We start from the raw sequence: 17,195 nt of genomic DNA, 5'->3' as shown, positions 1-17,195 counted from the left end.
AAATGCGCACAAAGAAATCAGCTTCAAAACAAGCTCAAGATGGCGGGGATCGGCCGGCTCCTTCGCCGAGGGTGTTCGCAGGAAGTTCGAAGAAATTTTACGTTTCGAGGGGCGTTTTGCCACTATCTTGGCGACTTTATAATCAATTTTAACCCATTTTCTGATCGAATTTCGCGTTCACAGTTTGTGAACACGTGCGTATAGGAATAAGAATTCTAAAAATAGGATTTTCAAAAAATCGACTTTTTGGCCATTTTTCACCATTGCAGGAACCACGTCCCCCCTTAATAACGTGTATAGTTTATTTTGTGTTTGCCTATTTCATAGGCAATGCCGATACACCCAAAGCTTTTGTTTGAGGAGGTGTTACAGGTCAAGTATAGGGACAGCTATAGATGTATTGGCGACTGCCTTGTCTTGGGCGGATGCGGCTAGTTGATCTGCCAGCCCATTTCCCCCAATCTCACAGTGCCCTGGCACCCAGCACAATACTACAGATTGTTTGAGTGTGTAGATTGTGGATAAACCAGTGTAAAGTGACACAAGCACACGATTTTCATGTTTATGCAGAGTGTTTAAAGCTGTTACAGCACTCAATGAGTCTGTGTATATATGTCTGTACGTTTCACTTTTGATTTCTTAATCTGTTTAACAACCATAAACATTACGTAAGCTTTTGCAGTGAAGATGCTTGAATTAGGGTGCAGAATACCAGAATCACAAAAGGATGGACAAACGGCAACATAGGACACACCAGTGCAAGACTTTGAAGCAATCGCAAAGAATTCAGGACAGGAGTACTTGAGCTGCAATTTGACAAAGTGTGCACTTATAAGTGCAATCGGAGCGTGTTTTGTTACATCAACAAAAGAGGAGGTACAAGAAGGAAAGGCAGGAAGATCAACAAGGTAAGCATCCGGTTTGTTAACCTACACTGTGGGAAGAGGATTGAGGAATGAAAAGTGAGGGATAAAAAGAAGAGAACATAAAAAAAAATCAGGTGAGCTTAAACTAAACTGCTGCATAGTTCGATAGTAGTGGACGCAGGACTTAAGGCGTATCACGTTCCACTGTAGGTCGTCGGTTCATGGTGCATATTGAAAGCTTGCAAGCACTGGACGTAGAACGTCCAGTACCTGTTGTACGGCCTCAGTGTGTGGCGATTTCAGCCTGCCGACGAACACTTGAAGTGTGTCTAGCAGTTATTGAAGAACTATTAGGATAGGTTTGTCTTCTGGGTGATTTTCATAAAAGGGTGATTTTCATAATTTCATGAATGATGCACTGCAAGGTGACCTTGGGACACACAGTGACACATCAAAATCAGGCTTGGCAAAAGCATAATTTTGCAATTGATAAGAGCCCCTTTTCTCTATACCTCTTGGAATATTCTATTGTATACAAATCCTTAAAATAAATTCTAAATTGCATTTGCCTGCCCTTGCATATGTGCCACTTTCCAAAATATAATTCATTTGAGAGTAGCAAATGTGTCCACCTTTCTTGCTCTAGCCAATATTGCATCAGCACCAAAAAGTCTCACGAGAGTGCCAGAATTGCAGCTCTTCCCTGGCACACAAACGAGCAACCAAATACATGTGACCTAATGCAATTTTCATTCCACGAAAGTGACTTCTGGGACCACAACTGACATTTCACACATATGCATTATGCTTTCGTAAAAAAACACCACCTTGCCAGATTATCAAATACACCTGATCATCCCTCTGTTATTATAAAGTACTTAATAGGCATCAACACTAGTGTGATATTGTGAAAAAGATAGCAATGTGTTCTACTCACCATCACTTGTAATCCGTGGATCTTCAATTCCCACCTCCACAACACCTTCTTCTTTCTCTTTCCAATCCCCACAAAACATGCTTGCAAAATATGGAGACTGTGAGGAAAAAAAAAAAGGCAACGCTCATAGAGGGATACCTGTACAAAATACCATTCATCAATCCGCCTTCAATCTCCCCATGTTATAATATCTCTCCCTCCGACTCTGCTCTCTATCGTAGACCAGTCACAAAGTGCTTGCTCTGAAAAGTTTGCCCAATGATCAATTTACAAAAGAAGGCACACACTCTGAAATGATGTGTAAATAAAAGAGTGCAGAGTGTACTAAGTCGTGCAAGGCTGGGTGACAGCACAGCTGATGGCCCCTGGTTGGTTCTCGCTAGACAAGGCTTTTAGCCTTTCGCCTCTTTCTTTCCCACGCCTTCTTATACTATACAATACATGGCTAATTGTTCTTTCTTTTTCTACCTTATTTTTTTTTGTGTACATTTCTTTCCATCTCTATATCGTTCAGTTTCTGGCCTTGTTCCCTTCCTTTCTTTCTATTTTTGTTCTTACATCATTCTTTTTTTCTTTTTTCTCTGTACTCATTTTCTATGCTGTGGATAGCCCAGTGGTTGCGGCAGTCATTTTCAAATAATGGTTCACAGGTTCGAATTTCGCCTCACCAAAAAACTTTTTTCATAAAGAGTCATTCTCTCGCTCATCAGAGTTATTGCATCCCATGCAAGAGAAATTAGAGCACACATTCTAGAAGCGAACCAGAAGAGGCAAGAAATGAAGAAAAGGATAAAAAGACTGCATGCCAGTTAGTGGTGATAATTTCCTATCTACGACACATAACAAACCTAAAGCCTAGCAGTCCTGCTATAAAGGCAAATGCTGTAATTAAATGTATTAGTTTAGCATATCCCTTCCTAATTTCGATTTCTTTTAGGGTAGAACAAAATTTTTGAAGTTCTTTTCTTGATAAGAAGCCATTGACAAGCATGCAAAAAATAAAAGAGACAGTAAGTACAACTGTTTTTCACAGGAGAACAATTTCCAATAAACTGGACACCAGGATTCATTTGTTTCACATATGGGTACACACGTTCGGCAATCTTCCTCGAAAGAGTGTTGGTTATGTTTCTGTGAGAAGGTTAATAGTCTTGTAAAATACAGGAACAGTTCGTTTTTACCAAAGAAAATGTTTCTCAAGGTTAGCTGTCACACATAGCATTCAGCACCACGAAGAAAAAAAAAGACCTATACTCTGTTCCAGAAGTTAACTTCAACACTGTGTAGGTTACAGGCTCCTCAGCCAATAGCAAGAGTGCTTATCCCCTCCACATGTATTCATTTGCGCCGTGTCCTCTGCTCAACATATTCACAGCGTCTGCTCGCCAAATTGTAGTTATTATGGCTATTTTATTACCTTAAAGATGCATTAAACCTATTAAACAACTACACCGGGAACTTGGAGAAGCGTGAATTTGTTGCTCTGATGGAATTTCATGCCGGTGTATAACTTCACTTTGTGGCTGTTCCTCTCCGACGCTCTTAGTGGCTCTCATATGTGTGTTTCTCTGACGACGTGTTTCTACACGTCTCCCGCTGTTTTTTTCTTCTTTTTTTTCCACCAAAGAAGGATCCGTCGCACATGGAATGCTGTGTGAGGTTGCATGTCTGATATTTGAAGATGCAGCGTTCTTCGTCTGACAACGCAGTCCAAACACTGCCTCAACGCATTAGACTTAGCAGGTGTGGCTAAGCAAGCAGCATATCTTGCTAATATCGACAAAACATACCTGGTGCTTCTGTTTCAAAGTGAGATGAAACAAGTCGATGGCTGATTCCAATATTTGTTTACTGCTGTCAACGCAGCGGGCGTGTAGCAAGAGCAAGTCCGGATACAAACGGGCAGTCACATCTGCATGGGCTGTTATAAATGTGGGTTTGTTGGCATCCCCCTGCTGCCACCACTGTTAGGAATTCCGTGTCGCACGATGGTAGCGATAGCCGAAAGCTGTGAGCAGTCGAATGGACTTTGCTGAAGCCTTTGCCCAGAGGCGGAATATGGAGGCAATCGTTTTGAAAACAGCAACAGGAAGGAACGTTCAATATAGCAGGTTACAATTCGTACAAAGCCGGCCAGCTCGACGAAGTCCGCTGGGGCAAAATCCCTCTAAACGTGGAACCAGTACGGCCTTAAATAACGTCTTTGCTCCCTTCTCTCAGATCAGTTCCCGGGGCTCAGTGGAGGAGACGCAGCCATACCTGGAACTGCAAGGTAGCTCGGCGGAGGAGGCGAAGTTTTCCCCAAAACTGGACGCATCAGCCTTCTGCGTGGTAGGTGCCACTGGGAGGGGAGAGACAGTTCGCTGGAACAGCGCTCGATCTTGTTGGAAGCACTCCTGGACGAGGACCATGTCTGTGGCATAACAGCACCTCTGCCGCCAGACAATGCATACAGTTTTGAGCCGTCTAGCGTGGCTCAAAGGAGGGATGCTGGTTGACCGTCGAGAATGTAGTCGTTCCGCTCTCTCCGCCTGTGGAGACTTTCAAAGCACTCTGGCCAAAGCAAGCACCCTCCAAATGCTGATCAAATCGCCAGACCGGCAGAAACGAAAATATTTCCTCGAGATTAAGCTGAGCTAAAAAATAGCATCACGAGCAACGTATCTCAGGAGGATTACATAATGTGAACACACCTTTAGCCAAGTGTCAGTGCATGACACTGTTAAATTAAACAGAATTTTTTTCGAGCGATTCTCATATTGTGATTTAGGCAGATTGTGAACAATCGAAGCTGCTGAGGTTAACTCAATTTGGCCCCGAAACTACATTTTAGAATACCATGCACTTCTGAATCACGCACATTGGCGTCGCTTGCAAGCGTCAAATTGTTAAACATAACAAAGTTCGTCCTCCAACAAGCTCTCATTCAATGCGCACCGCCAACAACCATCACAACAGAAGAAAGTGCGCTTGAAAAAAAACCAAGAAATTAAGACTGAAAATCAAACTTGCGTGCGTTATCAAAACAAAGTGAGAAGTTAACCTACACTGATACGCATAATAACATGTAATGCAAAACACAAAAGGTATTTTAAACATGGGCTTTTACTATGCCTTCTCTGTTGAAATAAAACACATTAACTGTTACCTTTCGAAATATTATGAAAACAAAATTAATCAAACAAAGATATCAATGTCAGCTTCTTCGATGAAAAGAAAAGAAAACTTGCAAAAAATTCAGACGAATTCCTCGCTCAACGGCTTACGACAAAACTAGAAAAATAATTTTCAGAACTAAACACAAAATACACTCTCGGTAATGGCAAGACGGCACCCTCTCAGACAAACTCTAGGAAGTCGCGCACTCTACAGCTTTTGAGGGTTGCGATCTGGACAAAGGCACGACGAACCAATCTGTTCGCCGAACTCAGTAGCAGCGACTTTTGACCCGCAGCTGCTGAACTCGAAGAAAGGGGCATCTGCACTGCATTGTTTACCCCTCTCGTTCAACCAGTGACGCTCTCGCCACAATGGGGAACAACAGCTTGTGTTACGGATCAGGCGTAAGCTATGCTTCCCCTCGTGCTTGTTCTACGCGGCACCAAAATTGATGAGACCAGGCGAAGATCTCGGCGTCCGAATTTTCCTGAAAGTCGGCTTTTCTCTACATGCTTTCCACCCAATCTCGAACTCCGCAACAATCTGCGCTTCAAACATTTCATAGGGGGCCCATTCGTACGCCTAGCCTTGAACCTGGCGTCTCGAATAAAGACGTCAGGACACTTAACAGCGGCTTTAGCGCGCTTGGCGCCTGTTGTCTTTACCACTGCGCACTTACGCCGACACTTTTTTCTCTTGGAATGACTAGAAATGCTGGAAGCTTCGACACACTTACTCACAAGTGCGCTGCCTTTGACAGGCTCTGCCAAAACTCCATGCGGCTGAACCAACTTATATTTGTGCTCATTGTTAATTATCTGCTCTGAAGGAGATGAGATCAAGCGAAGATTTCGGCGTCGGAATTTCCTTAAAGTTCCTTTCTTCGTGATGCGCTTCGCGTTTGATCTAAATCTCAGCAGCGGCCAGAACTTCAACCTTATCTTATTGAGCTATGTCTCGACCTCAACACTGACATTGAGTATGGCATCTCGAGAGCCATGGCCTTTAGCCACTTTCGCACACTTTGCGTTATTTGACTTCGCCTTATATGTTCGATGGCGACTCTTCCCAACGGAACTGATCGCCGTGCTCATAGCACTGGCATTTATACTCTCAAGTACGCTGTGTTCACTTTGTGGAGACAAAGCTCCAGATTGGTTACATAGCTTTTCCTCGGGCCCGTTGATAGCTCTCTCTGCCTGTGACACAACGGGAGTCCTGATGCCTTTCAGTGTAACCATCACGCCCGAAGGTTTCTCTTCAGTTTGTAAAGGTCTCTCCCTTTCCAAGATAGCCCTTGTTTCCCAGGCCTTCGTAGTCGGCCTCATGCTCACTATGACGTGTTTCAACGTCTTGCACTTTTCCCCTCTCATTTTCCTCTAATGCTTTTCGGCGAGTCTCATCCTAAAACGCTAGGCGACGGGGCTCCATCGCTTTACAGTGCGCGTCGTCCTCCAGCGCTTTATGATGCACCCCGTCCACTCGCTCTTTTCGGCGGGCGTCTACCTCTAGCGCCTTATGACGCGCTTCAGCGCTATCTCTATCACTCCGACTTTCCCAGTCAGCAGAACTTGAAAGAAAAAAATATCTTATGAAAGCATATCTAGCATGACTAAAGCTGCCTGCTTCCTCGAAGGCTAAGCAATGCAAAATGTGTGCAATCTTGCGTGGCAACAACGTCGCGAGGCTCTTCACCCAAAGGTCGCAGCTAACACCAACCATACCGCAGACATCTTCAAAATCAACAAGAAAAAATGCTATACTCTCGCTTACCTCAAAGTTGTGTAGCTCGTGTTTCATTTGCAGCCATTTAATCGCTTGAGTTTTACAATCAAACTCTCTCATTTTGAGAGCATGCTCCCTCTTTTTGCGACTCTCCTCAGCCTCCCACTACTCGCGTCTTTGAGCTTCGAGCTATTCGTGATTTTTCTTGGCCTTCTGCTATTGCTCACAAATGAGCTCCCAAAACTCCTCAGCCTCATCGGCAGTCACATTCTCTGCCCGCATCACCTCGAGAAACGCTTCCCTTGTTTTAGCCGACCCGACGGAAATCCCCATGGCTTCACAAATTTCGAGGAGGTCCTCCACAAGGTACTGCTCTATCGCAATCTCATCCCTTGTGATGCTCTACTACTGGCATTCACCGTACTCTAAAACTAATATCATGGTTTAAAGTACGTGAATATTAAATTATAACCTACAAAAAACACAAAACACTCTCCTAACATCTGCCTGTGCTACAGAGGTCTGACGAAATGAACAGTAAACGGGCACTCACCCAACCAAAGCAGCCGACGATGGTACAACTCGTGGCTGCCTACAAACAGTGTCGTAGGTGTCCTGTGGCCTTCAGGAATCCGGTCCAACTTGCCAATGTTGAGATCCAGGGTAGCTTGTTCCAGCTTGCCAAACGATATCAGGGTAGCGTATCCCAGCGTATCCAAACGCTGATATCAGGTCGGTTGTGCTCGAGCTTCCAGGGGTCCAATCCGGCGTGCCAAACGTAGGGTAGTGTATTCCAGCATAGCCAAACGCTATCACGCCGGTCGTCCTCATGCTCAGAGATCCGATCAGACTTGCCAAACGTAGGGTAGCGTATCGTAGCCAAACTCTATCATGGCAATCATCTTCGTGCTGATCCGATCAGACTCACCAAACGTAGGGTATCGTATCCCACCGCTGCCACTACTGTTAGGAATTCGGTGTGGCGCGATGGTAGCAATGGCCGAAAGTGGTGAGCAGTCGAACGGACTTTGCTGAAGCCTTCGCCCAGAGGTGGAATACGGAGGCAATCGTTTTGAAAATAGCAACAGGTAGAAACGTTTACTATAGCACGTTATAGTTCCTACAAAGCCGGCCAGCTCGACGAAGTCGGCTGGGGCAAAATCCCTCTAAACATAGGGCGGGCACAGCCTTAAATGACATCATTGGTCCCTTCTCTCAGACCAGTTCCAGGGGCTCAGGGGGAGGAGGCGACATTTTTCCCGGAACTGCACGGTGCCGCCTTCCGCGTGGAAGGTAACGCTGGGAGGGGGGAGACAGTCCGCCGGAACAGCGCTCGATGTCGTGAGAAGAAGCATTCCCTAACGAGGACCATGTCTCTGGCATAACAGGGCGCTGCCATGTTGATTTATAAACACAGTTATCGACAATAATTGGCATAAATAATCAAATACGTACGAAGTAAATTTGAAGAAGAATAAACATATGATGTATCAATGTGGCATAAAACACACCAAAGAAATGCCAATTTTGTCCAACGCTGTCAATTTCAAGGCACTTGTACCTGACACTATGTTTCGTTGCGCAAGCGAGTGGCTTTGTTACACCCCGTAGCTTTGGTACTGCTGAAGCGAAGTGGTGAAACGGAGTATAGGAGGGAGTGTGCCGAGAGTCCACAAGTCAACCTCACCAGACACCACTCCCTCCTTGTGCTGCATGCTCTTTTCAGTCTTTTCAGAGTCTCAGCATGCCCCAGTTTCATTTTGATGGCTGGGCTTCAAGATTGTCATGTGATGCTGCCTGTTGTTTACTTTTGCTCTCAGTATGTTTAGCACACTGGGCTCCAATAGAATGTTGGTGTCTAGCATACTGGACATAAATACAATCTCACATTGCCAGCAAACGTCTAATTACGAAAGCTACCTTTTTACAACAATATTTTAAGAATAAGACAGTTCGCATGATTCAAATTATTTGAATTGTGTGAAAATAGCTCCTAAGTAGTTGTGTATTCTTGACCACATCGTGCGCATGCGTTTCCGCATGTATGACGCCATTACTCTGAGGCACCCCCATTGGAAAATATGGCTGAAGGAGGAACTACATAAAAAAAGGTCAACTCTTACAGAAGCTTCCAAAGTGGTCTTGGTTCTGATTGTAACTCTGCTTGTTCTGACTGTAACTCTGCTTGATTGTAACTCTGCAGACGAGTACCTTAGCCACTATACCACCGCGGCGGGGCCTCAGACAGCTACAAAGTTATTATATTTATTGTGAGCACAATTGCTGACTCTTTGCCATCTGGGCATATCATCATTTGTACAACTTCCTTATCTGTAGATATCATCAAGGTGTGTGTGCCTGAGCTCGACTCGATTAAAGTCGTGTCTCACAAGTGTTGGAGTTGACTATATATACACTCATGTACCCAAGAGATGCAGCAATTATATTCCCTTATTTCATGCAAAATGGTAGAATGCCATCATTATTACTTTAAAAATTACCTTTTTTAAAGAGAGAGATTAGTTTACAAATACTAACCTTCACATATTTCGTTGTAGGCTAACTGGTAACAATTTACAAGGCCGCGTTTTCTGTGCATGTCCATAATTTTTGGCTAAAATACAAGTCCACACTAGCATTTTTAATCTTTTTACTTAGCCCTTAGCCCTCATGTTATTATACCACTTTTATTACAATAAATGAAACCCAACTAGCATCACTCAACAGAATGAGTGACAACCTGCATGAGCTGAACAGTAATGACAAAATGCAGAAAAACAGGCTATGGTTTGATATAGTTCTCACATGGCTGAGCTCTATTTGCGCTTCTTTCAAGTAAAAATTCTAGCTTTCTAGAACAGAAATGTGGATATACACATACAATGACTAAAATATTACATTATGGATACTTCCACAAAAGATAGGACAATAAATATTACATGAGCGAGTGAGGTAACTTTATGAAGAGGCCACGTTTTGAAACTGTTATATAGTAACATACTAATGCCCATGGTCATTGGCAGGATTTTCTCTTGGGGGCTGCAAACCAGTGTTGCTTAGCAAATGGGGGAGGAGGAAAGCACTCCTGTAGCTTGGGTGAGGGAAAGTGCCCTTTTTGCACCAACCCCCTGCCAAGGCCCATGCTAATGCATGAATATGCATGCGACCTAGCTCGAAAGGCTTTCTATGATTACGGGTACCTCGTAGCAGCAGTTTCTCGGACACTGCCATGGCTTTCAGTGTTCAACTCCTGAGCATGAAGATACTACATGAAGACTGCTCTAAAATTTCCTTCAGTATTTAAAAGAATAATTTCATTTCATAATCTTTGCAATACACCAATGTCATTGCCATCGTAAAAATACACCCTACTACACAATAAACTGGTTTCACCTGTTCTTCCAGAGACACCCCCAGAAGCCCTCTTCTGCTAAATACTTCAGCACTACCTTTTTTTTTTTTAAATTGTAGTGACTAGAAGCCAGATTTATAGGCACTACAAAACCTGGTTTTAGGTGCCGAAAATAGCAAGGCAAAAAACCATTTTAGGTCCCAAAAATCGTAAATATACGCACAATAAATTTGACAAAATTTAAATTTTCAAAAGAAATACATGTGTGATTTGTGTATACGACAAAAAAAGCAAACAAATGTTTTAGTTTATGATGATACAAAGGCGCCAATGGTTTAGCACAGCCGTGCAATTTTTTTGCCCGCAGGGTTTGCAAAATATGGTCTCTCCCTTTCTAGTCTAGCATGCATACTGTGAGTCAAGTGTCTATCATCAAATAAACACGCTCCTGAGTCTTTCTTTTCGGCGTGGCTGAGAAGGGCAACAGGGAAGCAAACAGCCAAAGCGCTAATAGGCCAGAAGGGTCTTTTTGCCTTGTATTAACTTGGTCTAACTGCACAGGGTCAATTTCTCTTCGCTCTGGACGCTCACATTTTCATCTGCGAAGATTTGCAATGCTGCACGGTCTGTAAAGAGGTGAAATGTCAGACTGAACGCCGCTTGACCTTCACCTCATGGGCGCATGCCTCGACATGACGGAGGTGACTGAGGTGACGTATACAACGAAGAATTGCCCCACGTACGTCAAAGTAGTACAGGACACTACCAGAATTATTCGAGGTGACATGTGTAATTTGCGTTATCTGTTGCCTGAGTAGAAGTATAAAGATTAACATAAATATTAAAACATACAATCGGAATCTATGGTGTAATATTTTTTAAACTTGGTATCAAGTGAGATGCGGGACTAAGCTGCTTCCATTTCGTTTACATTGATGTTGTCAACATTCTCGCATCGTGCTGGTGCTAGAATTCACAACGCTTGGCGTGTTTTTGGTGCATTGTCCCTTAGAGCAGTACCAGTAGTGCGACGCTCTGTATCATGGTAAGGAAACATGATTCATGCAGCCTCCCCAAACTTCCGAGCATAGCGAAATGCCTCCCACAGAAACAGGCAATACAACATAGAGAACCTCGAGACAACACAACGCCGCTTGCGTGCACGACCTGGAATGGCCATGTCATGCGAAAGTGGCCAAGCGTGCACATGACGTGTTGATGTGCCTGTGTCATGTGATCTTCCGGCTCCACATTGCTTCGATACTGAAGAAGGCAGAGAAGCGATTTGGCCCATAATGCAACTGTGCAAAAACGGATAGCAATCAAAGCTCAACAGCGCTCAAAGCTTTGACCAGGAATGGGGATGAGCACTCCAGCCTTTATCTAGCAGCCCACTGTAAGAAATGCGGCTGCGCTCCGCTCTTTGGTGACACTTCCGTGTTGTTCCAGCATAAGAACCAAACAGTGAGTGAACTTATCGAGGCTGCGCATAATCACAAGAAACCCGAGTCTTGCGTCAGTGCTCCCTCAGTGGCCATACATGATACATGTTATCTTGGTTGTGTATGTTGGGCAAGCTATGCTTGATGTGGCCTAGGTTTTTGTTGGTTTGGTTGATCATGCCCGTTTTTTTCCCTGCCTCTTTGCCCTCTCTTGCTTTTTATCCTGTCCTTTATATTATCTTTTGCAATAAATTGCTGTTACATTATGGATCATTATCGACTCGCCCAACTTACCATTCTTCTGAAGAAACTTGGCTTGAGAAGTCTACACCGTGCGAGTGGCAAAGGTTTCAAACTCACATCATTGCATCAAGCATTCGTGGCTTGTAATGAATAAATTGAAAAATTCTAGTGGTGCAAAGCTTTTCATTGCGCATGCAACAACATCCAGTATCTAAGTAAAATTCCTCATGTAACCTATAGTGAAGCGCCATTTAGAAAGTAAATGACAAACAAAACAAAAACCATTTAGACATCTTTTTATCTATACTCTAATTTCCCTGCATGACACTCACCGATTTCGCATTCGTTCTCTATCATGGTACGGTTGCACAGAAGCAACTCCTGTTCCCTACCCATGCAAGCAGACACCGGGGAGATGCGGAACGGATGACGCGAATGAATACATGTGTAGAAGCTAATCAGCCTTCTTATTGGCTAAGAGACATTGTAACTTGGACATTGCTGAAAGGAACTTATAGTATAGGTTGCACGCGATAGAGCTACAAAAGCTCAATTTTGCCTGGTAACGTGAATAACGGTCTCCGACAGTACTCGAAAGCAAAATTTCAGGTTAAACAGCTTTATTATAGGCACTGATTTTGAAAATAGGCATTTATGGGCGGCTATAGGAATTTAGGCACAAACTACAAAAATAGGCATATTAAAAACATCACAAAACCTTTTCTCAACCTTTAATTCATGCTCATATATCAGAGTGGCATGATAGGAACACAAGAAACAAAGTAGGCTTTTGCCTATATTCCGGCCTCTAGTCATGACATTCACAATGTTCCTCCTCAGAACACGATCATACATTTGGCGAACAACAAAATAGTCAAAGGGGGCTGAACCCAAAGAGTATAGGGGAATGGTGTTTCGCCACTGGTATAACTGCATCACAGAAACCAATGCATAAAGTACACCTTCTTTGACTAATGTGGCTGCACATAACCTCCTGGATGTTTCAGGACCTCATCATAGAGAACTGCACAGACAGTTTGATCTTCATATGCAAATTTGTGGTTCACAATTTAATGGTAATCAAAGAACACTATCAGCTTGACTTACACTGGTGCTTTGTTCTACTCTGCTTAATATTTTTATTTTTTAACATGGCTCATTTATTCCCCTTTTTACACTCTGGTTCACAGATACAAGTTTCATCCCCAGTGAAGGCACTTTTCAAAAATTCACTGCCTGTTCTTTCAAGGTTACTAATCAGTGTAACAGTCAACTTTACCCAGTAGATGGTTAGTTTGGCAATATACTATTTGATGATGACTTTTTCCCAATTCCTTCTGTTTTAACAAGAAATATGTTGCCAATCTCTTCTTTCAAGTGTTCCCTAGTCTCCTTTTCAACAAACACGAGAAATGGTCCCAACGAAATTTGCACACAAAAAAACTTTTCCTCTATCATGTCGCAGTCCAACTTGTATGTACTATAGAGTATTTTTGTCCACTTTTCCTGCCTCACATAACATAATATTTACTATTAATAATACCCCCTTCATTTTCCTTGGCAGTGTTGTCAGTTAGCTCTCATTATTACACTAATTTCTGTGAAACATATGGGCGCCGCTACCTTGGGCTGTTAAGTCGGTGTTTTCTTGTTTTTGTGTATCGCGATGTGATACATTACCTACCCAACCATTTTTATGCATCCGTGCCTACCATAACACATTTGCTTAGTTGTCCAGTTCAGCCTGTATGCACTATAGACTGTTTTTATTCACTTGTCTTTCTTCCCATTATATTACACTTAGTATTATTAATACCCCTCTACACTTTTCCTGGCAGTGTTGCCTGAAAGTTCTCATTAATCGACTATTTTCCATAGGACATACAGGGGCCACCATCTTGGGCCGTTAAGCCTGTGTTTTCTTGTTCTTGAGCATCACGATGTGAATTAATTAGCCCCTGAAACATCACTAATCCAACCATTTCCATGTGTTAGTGTCTAGTATAACACATTCGTTTAGTTGTTAAACATACAAAACAAATGTAAGCTCAATAAAGCCCAATATGATGGCACTCGGACCCATCCGTAAAATAGTCTATAGGACAACTGGGTCCTCTCATGTGGCGAAGCTAAGAGGTAGGCTGCACTGTTACACCCTATCTTCAACATCACATCTGTTCTAGGGCTGCACCTAATAACAGATGAGTGTTCGCATCACATGTCATGCTCCAGTTCCCAGATACACACGTGGATTGCATAAGCGCCTTGGTTCCTGGTAGTCGCACAGTGAAACAGTGAAGGGGTGGCTCAAGTTGGAATAAGGCCCTAAACTGACTGTATCAGGGGCTGCCACACGTCCTTTCCCATGCTCTCTATAAACAATGCAATCACACATGCCCATACGAAATCCCAAAGCATCAGAGATGGTCGCAAAAGAAAACTGCAGATTTCACACAAAATTAAACTGAGGTAATTTTTATTTCATGGCTCACTGCTCAAACTTACGGGGATATAGCCAATATGATGCTTGCATGCATCATACAAGCCAATAATGTCTGCTAATAAGGCCTTCTAAGGAGGTTGTAGGCTGAAGGTACTGGCATAGCAAAAGCCTTGATCAATATTATCACACAGATATTCAACCATTTATAACAGCCTGAGCACTGCTCCCAGAAAAGATCTTCCTCGCAATTACTTTTATCTTTACGTTTAGCATAACAGCTTGACAGACAATTACCGTAAACATGTACAACTTGCTCAGCTTTTCAATCTTTATTTACATAAACATGAGTAGTATAACTTGACATTATAAAGCCCACATGTGAGTGACTCTATATATGGTAGCAAAACAGCTGAAAACAATGTAAGCAAGGCCTTTGAAAAAATCACTGGTCTGTCCAGTCAGCATTATCTTCCCATTTTTACACTGTTCACAATTGATATTAAGGCACGAAAATCACAATCACCAGAAGACACACGGGACAGTGCACCAATGAACCTTTTGTCAGGTGAGTTAGCATACATTCATAATTAATTTTAAGGCACAGCCCTCCTTGTGAATCAATTATGAATGTATGCCAACTTGCCCGACAACGTTCTCTTGCCCCGTTCGTTCCTGATATAGATTCTTAAGAAAGACCTTTGTATTGAAAGTCTGAGAAATACAAATAGCAAAAACATAACGTAAGCCAAATAAGTCAAGTGCCTTACCTAAATGCAAATGGAAGTTGCACCAAGTTGGTTCATCACAGTATACCGAACCAACCATCCCAACATTCACCAAAGTGTCACCACAATGAACCAGGATAAAAGAATTGCCATACAACAATTGAAAACAGTCTCCCTCTGAAGCCCAAAAATGTTTACGTATTACAGTACAACAAATAATTTTAATAAATAAACCGCACTGTTGAAGCTAGGTTCTCTCACAAGACATTATTAAAAAAGGGTGAGGCAAAAGCACTCATTGGGAGACACATCAGTGCCATGCAACAGACTTTTACAAAATGCTGGCCGGTATTTTCTACCAAGCTTTGCAACTACGTACTGGCCTTAAAGATGGAACGAACGTCGCGCGACATCATGGCATCCAAAGTGCCTGCCATCAAGCTTGCATCGCCGAGCGAATTAGGGTAGCAGTTTCTTCAGCAGATGATGGGTGTTACCTCACTACTCAATTGTGATCTCGGTGTAAGATGCACCCACCTTATTGTCACGTTCCTTGATTTCACTGCTTTTCAAAGTTATAGTACCTTAAAATGGTAGCTACCAGACGTAAATAACAACCTAAACCATATAATTTGCTTCAGTAGCAGCTAAGGTGGAGGAGTTTAATTTAGCTTTAGTGCCTTGTTTACCACACTCTGCGGAAGGAAACTAGGGAGCACGAGGAATTAAGTGCCTGATTACTGCTTCCAACAAGAGATTTTTAACATACGTAGAGCTCGCTGTAGTACCTGACAGAGGTAGACCTTGTGGAGGTACCAATCTATTCCCAAGGCCACGATGGTGATGTCGCTGTTTTGGCCTTCCAGGAACAGCGTGCGGTAGATGTACTGGGACGTGGTCATGAGCTTCTTTCTGCGAGGACGCGCCACATGCCTGATGAGTGTTAAGATTCCATTGACGGGGCCTGTAGGACGCTGCACCGAACCCATCATTACGATTGGTTTCAAGCGGCAGCGTCGCTGACACTCGCACAAGCGTCTCTGGCCACGAATCGGCATATAGCTGCGTGTGCGGGGCTTCGAAAGGGACAGCAACAACAAAAAACAAAGCGCGGTAGCACAAAGCAGAGAATCGACCCAACCGTGTCAGTCACGCCTTGCGAAAGCAACTTAAAAACGCGGCGCACGCATGCAAGAAAACTCGTCCTCTCTCGATATTGGGGACAGTGAACCACTTCCTAGCTGCAACGCCCATGAGACGCTGATCGCCAACTGAAGCTGCCAACCAGGTCATCCCTTTAAGCAACGATACGAGGATAATCCGAAGATCGCCAACAACTGCTTCTTGTTTATCTGCGCCTATTTGGTGCCATCCGGCACCCGCCGGCGAAACACGTCTTGACAGGCGCCGTGCCACACAAAAAACGCTGGCCTTACTAGAAAGAGTTTGCTTGCATGCCACCTGTGCGGAAGTGCACTCATTTTTAATGCTTTATAACTTTTAGCACGTTGAAAATGGGCCACAATGCATCTGGATGTCAAACACGAAATCACTCTTCAAGTATAACGTTACTTGAACGTCGCTTTGCATGAAGTGTACCTTTTCGGCGCCAAGCCCCACACCGAGTCTTGTTCGGAGGAATCATCGTCCAAGGATTTCCGCTTTCGTTTTGCAAAAGACGTTGCCGCTGTGCTCAGTGGCGACGTTAGTAAGATGTTTCCCATCGTGATTGCGCTATGCCGGCGATATGCGGGACACAAAAGGCTCGACACTGCAGGCAATCAAGCTGCCCAGGACGTGCCTCGTTGCTGTACAGCTCGACCAGCTGCGACGGCGGTTGCCTCAAACCACGGAGGAAGGAAAAAGGTTCCTTTTCCTTCCTCCGTGCCTCAAACCAACGCCTCCTATACTTTGAGATGCCTGGCACGTCGGCCGCCATCTTATTGTTCACCCGCGGCCACCGTGTTTTACCGGACTGCCGCGAGACGGCGTTAGCTTCTGACACTACGCTTTGCCACAGAAAGTCACTACGCTAGTCGCTCTGTGGAGCTTCGCAGCGCTCATCTTTGTGAAAATTTTGTCCTTCAAGGTTTGTAGGGCTTAGCAGAGTGAAAATAAAGTCAAGAACGAAAATAAAAAGTAAAAAATTAAGTGGAACTACAATAGCACAATATTTATTCACTGCAGCAAAAGGCCAGCTAAGCATTCTCTGCCAAGAGCTGGGGTGTGCTGCAGATAACGCAATATCACAGTGCGGTAATAATACGAATAGATATTGCTTCAACATAAAACAAGAAATAACA

At 43.6% G+C, this 17,195-nt stretch overlaps 1 protein-coding gene across 1 annotated transcript in view; it reads right to left on the bottom strand.

Annotated features, from left to right (window-relative positions):
* The window catches only part of gcl (germ cell-less), an 85,670-nt gene extending 68,924 nt beyond the window's left edge, over positions 1 to 16,746 (bottom strand). Inside the window, exons 1-3 of the mRNA XM_075879405.1 lie at positions 16,492 to 16,746; positions 15,681 to 15,804; positions 1,804 to 1,900 (exon numbers count right to left, since the gene is read on the bottom strand). Of these exons, the coding sequence (XP_075735520.1) occupies positions 1,804 to 1,900; positions 15,681 to 15,804; positions 16,492 to 16,616 (346 nt within the window). The 5' untranslated portion in view covers positions 16,617 to 16,746. The remainder of the gene's footprint in view (positions 1 to 1,803; positions 1,901 to 15,680; positions 15,805 to 16,491) is intronic.
* Between the last annotated feature and the right edge of the window lie 449 nt (positions 16,747 to 17,195).

This window comes from Rhipicephalus microplus, chromosome X, assembly GCF_043290135.1.
Source record: "Rhipicephalus microplus isolate Deutch F79 chromosome X, USDA_Rmic, whole genome shotgun sequence".
In the NCBI taxonomy this organism is placed as follows: Eukaryota; Metazoa; Arthropoda; class Arachnida; order Ixodida; family Ixodidae; genus Rhipicephalus; species Rhipicephalus microplus.
Note: the sequence above shows the minus strand (reverse complement) of the source record. Positions and strands in the feature narration are given on the sequence as shown.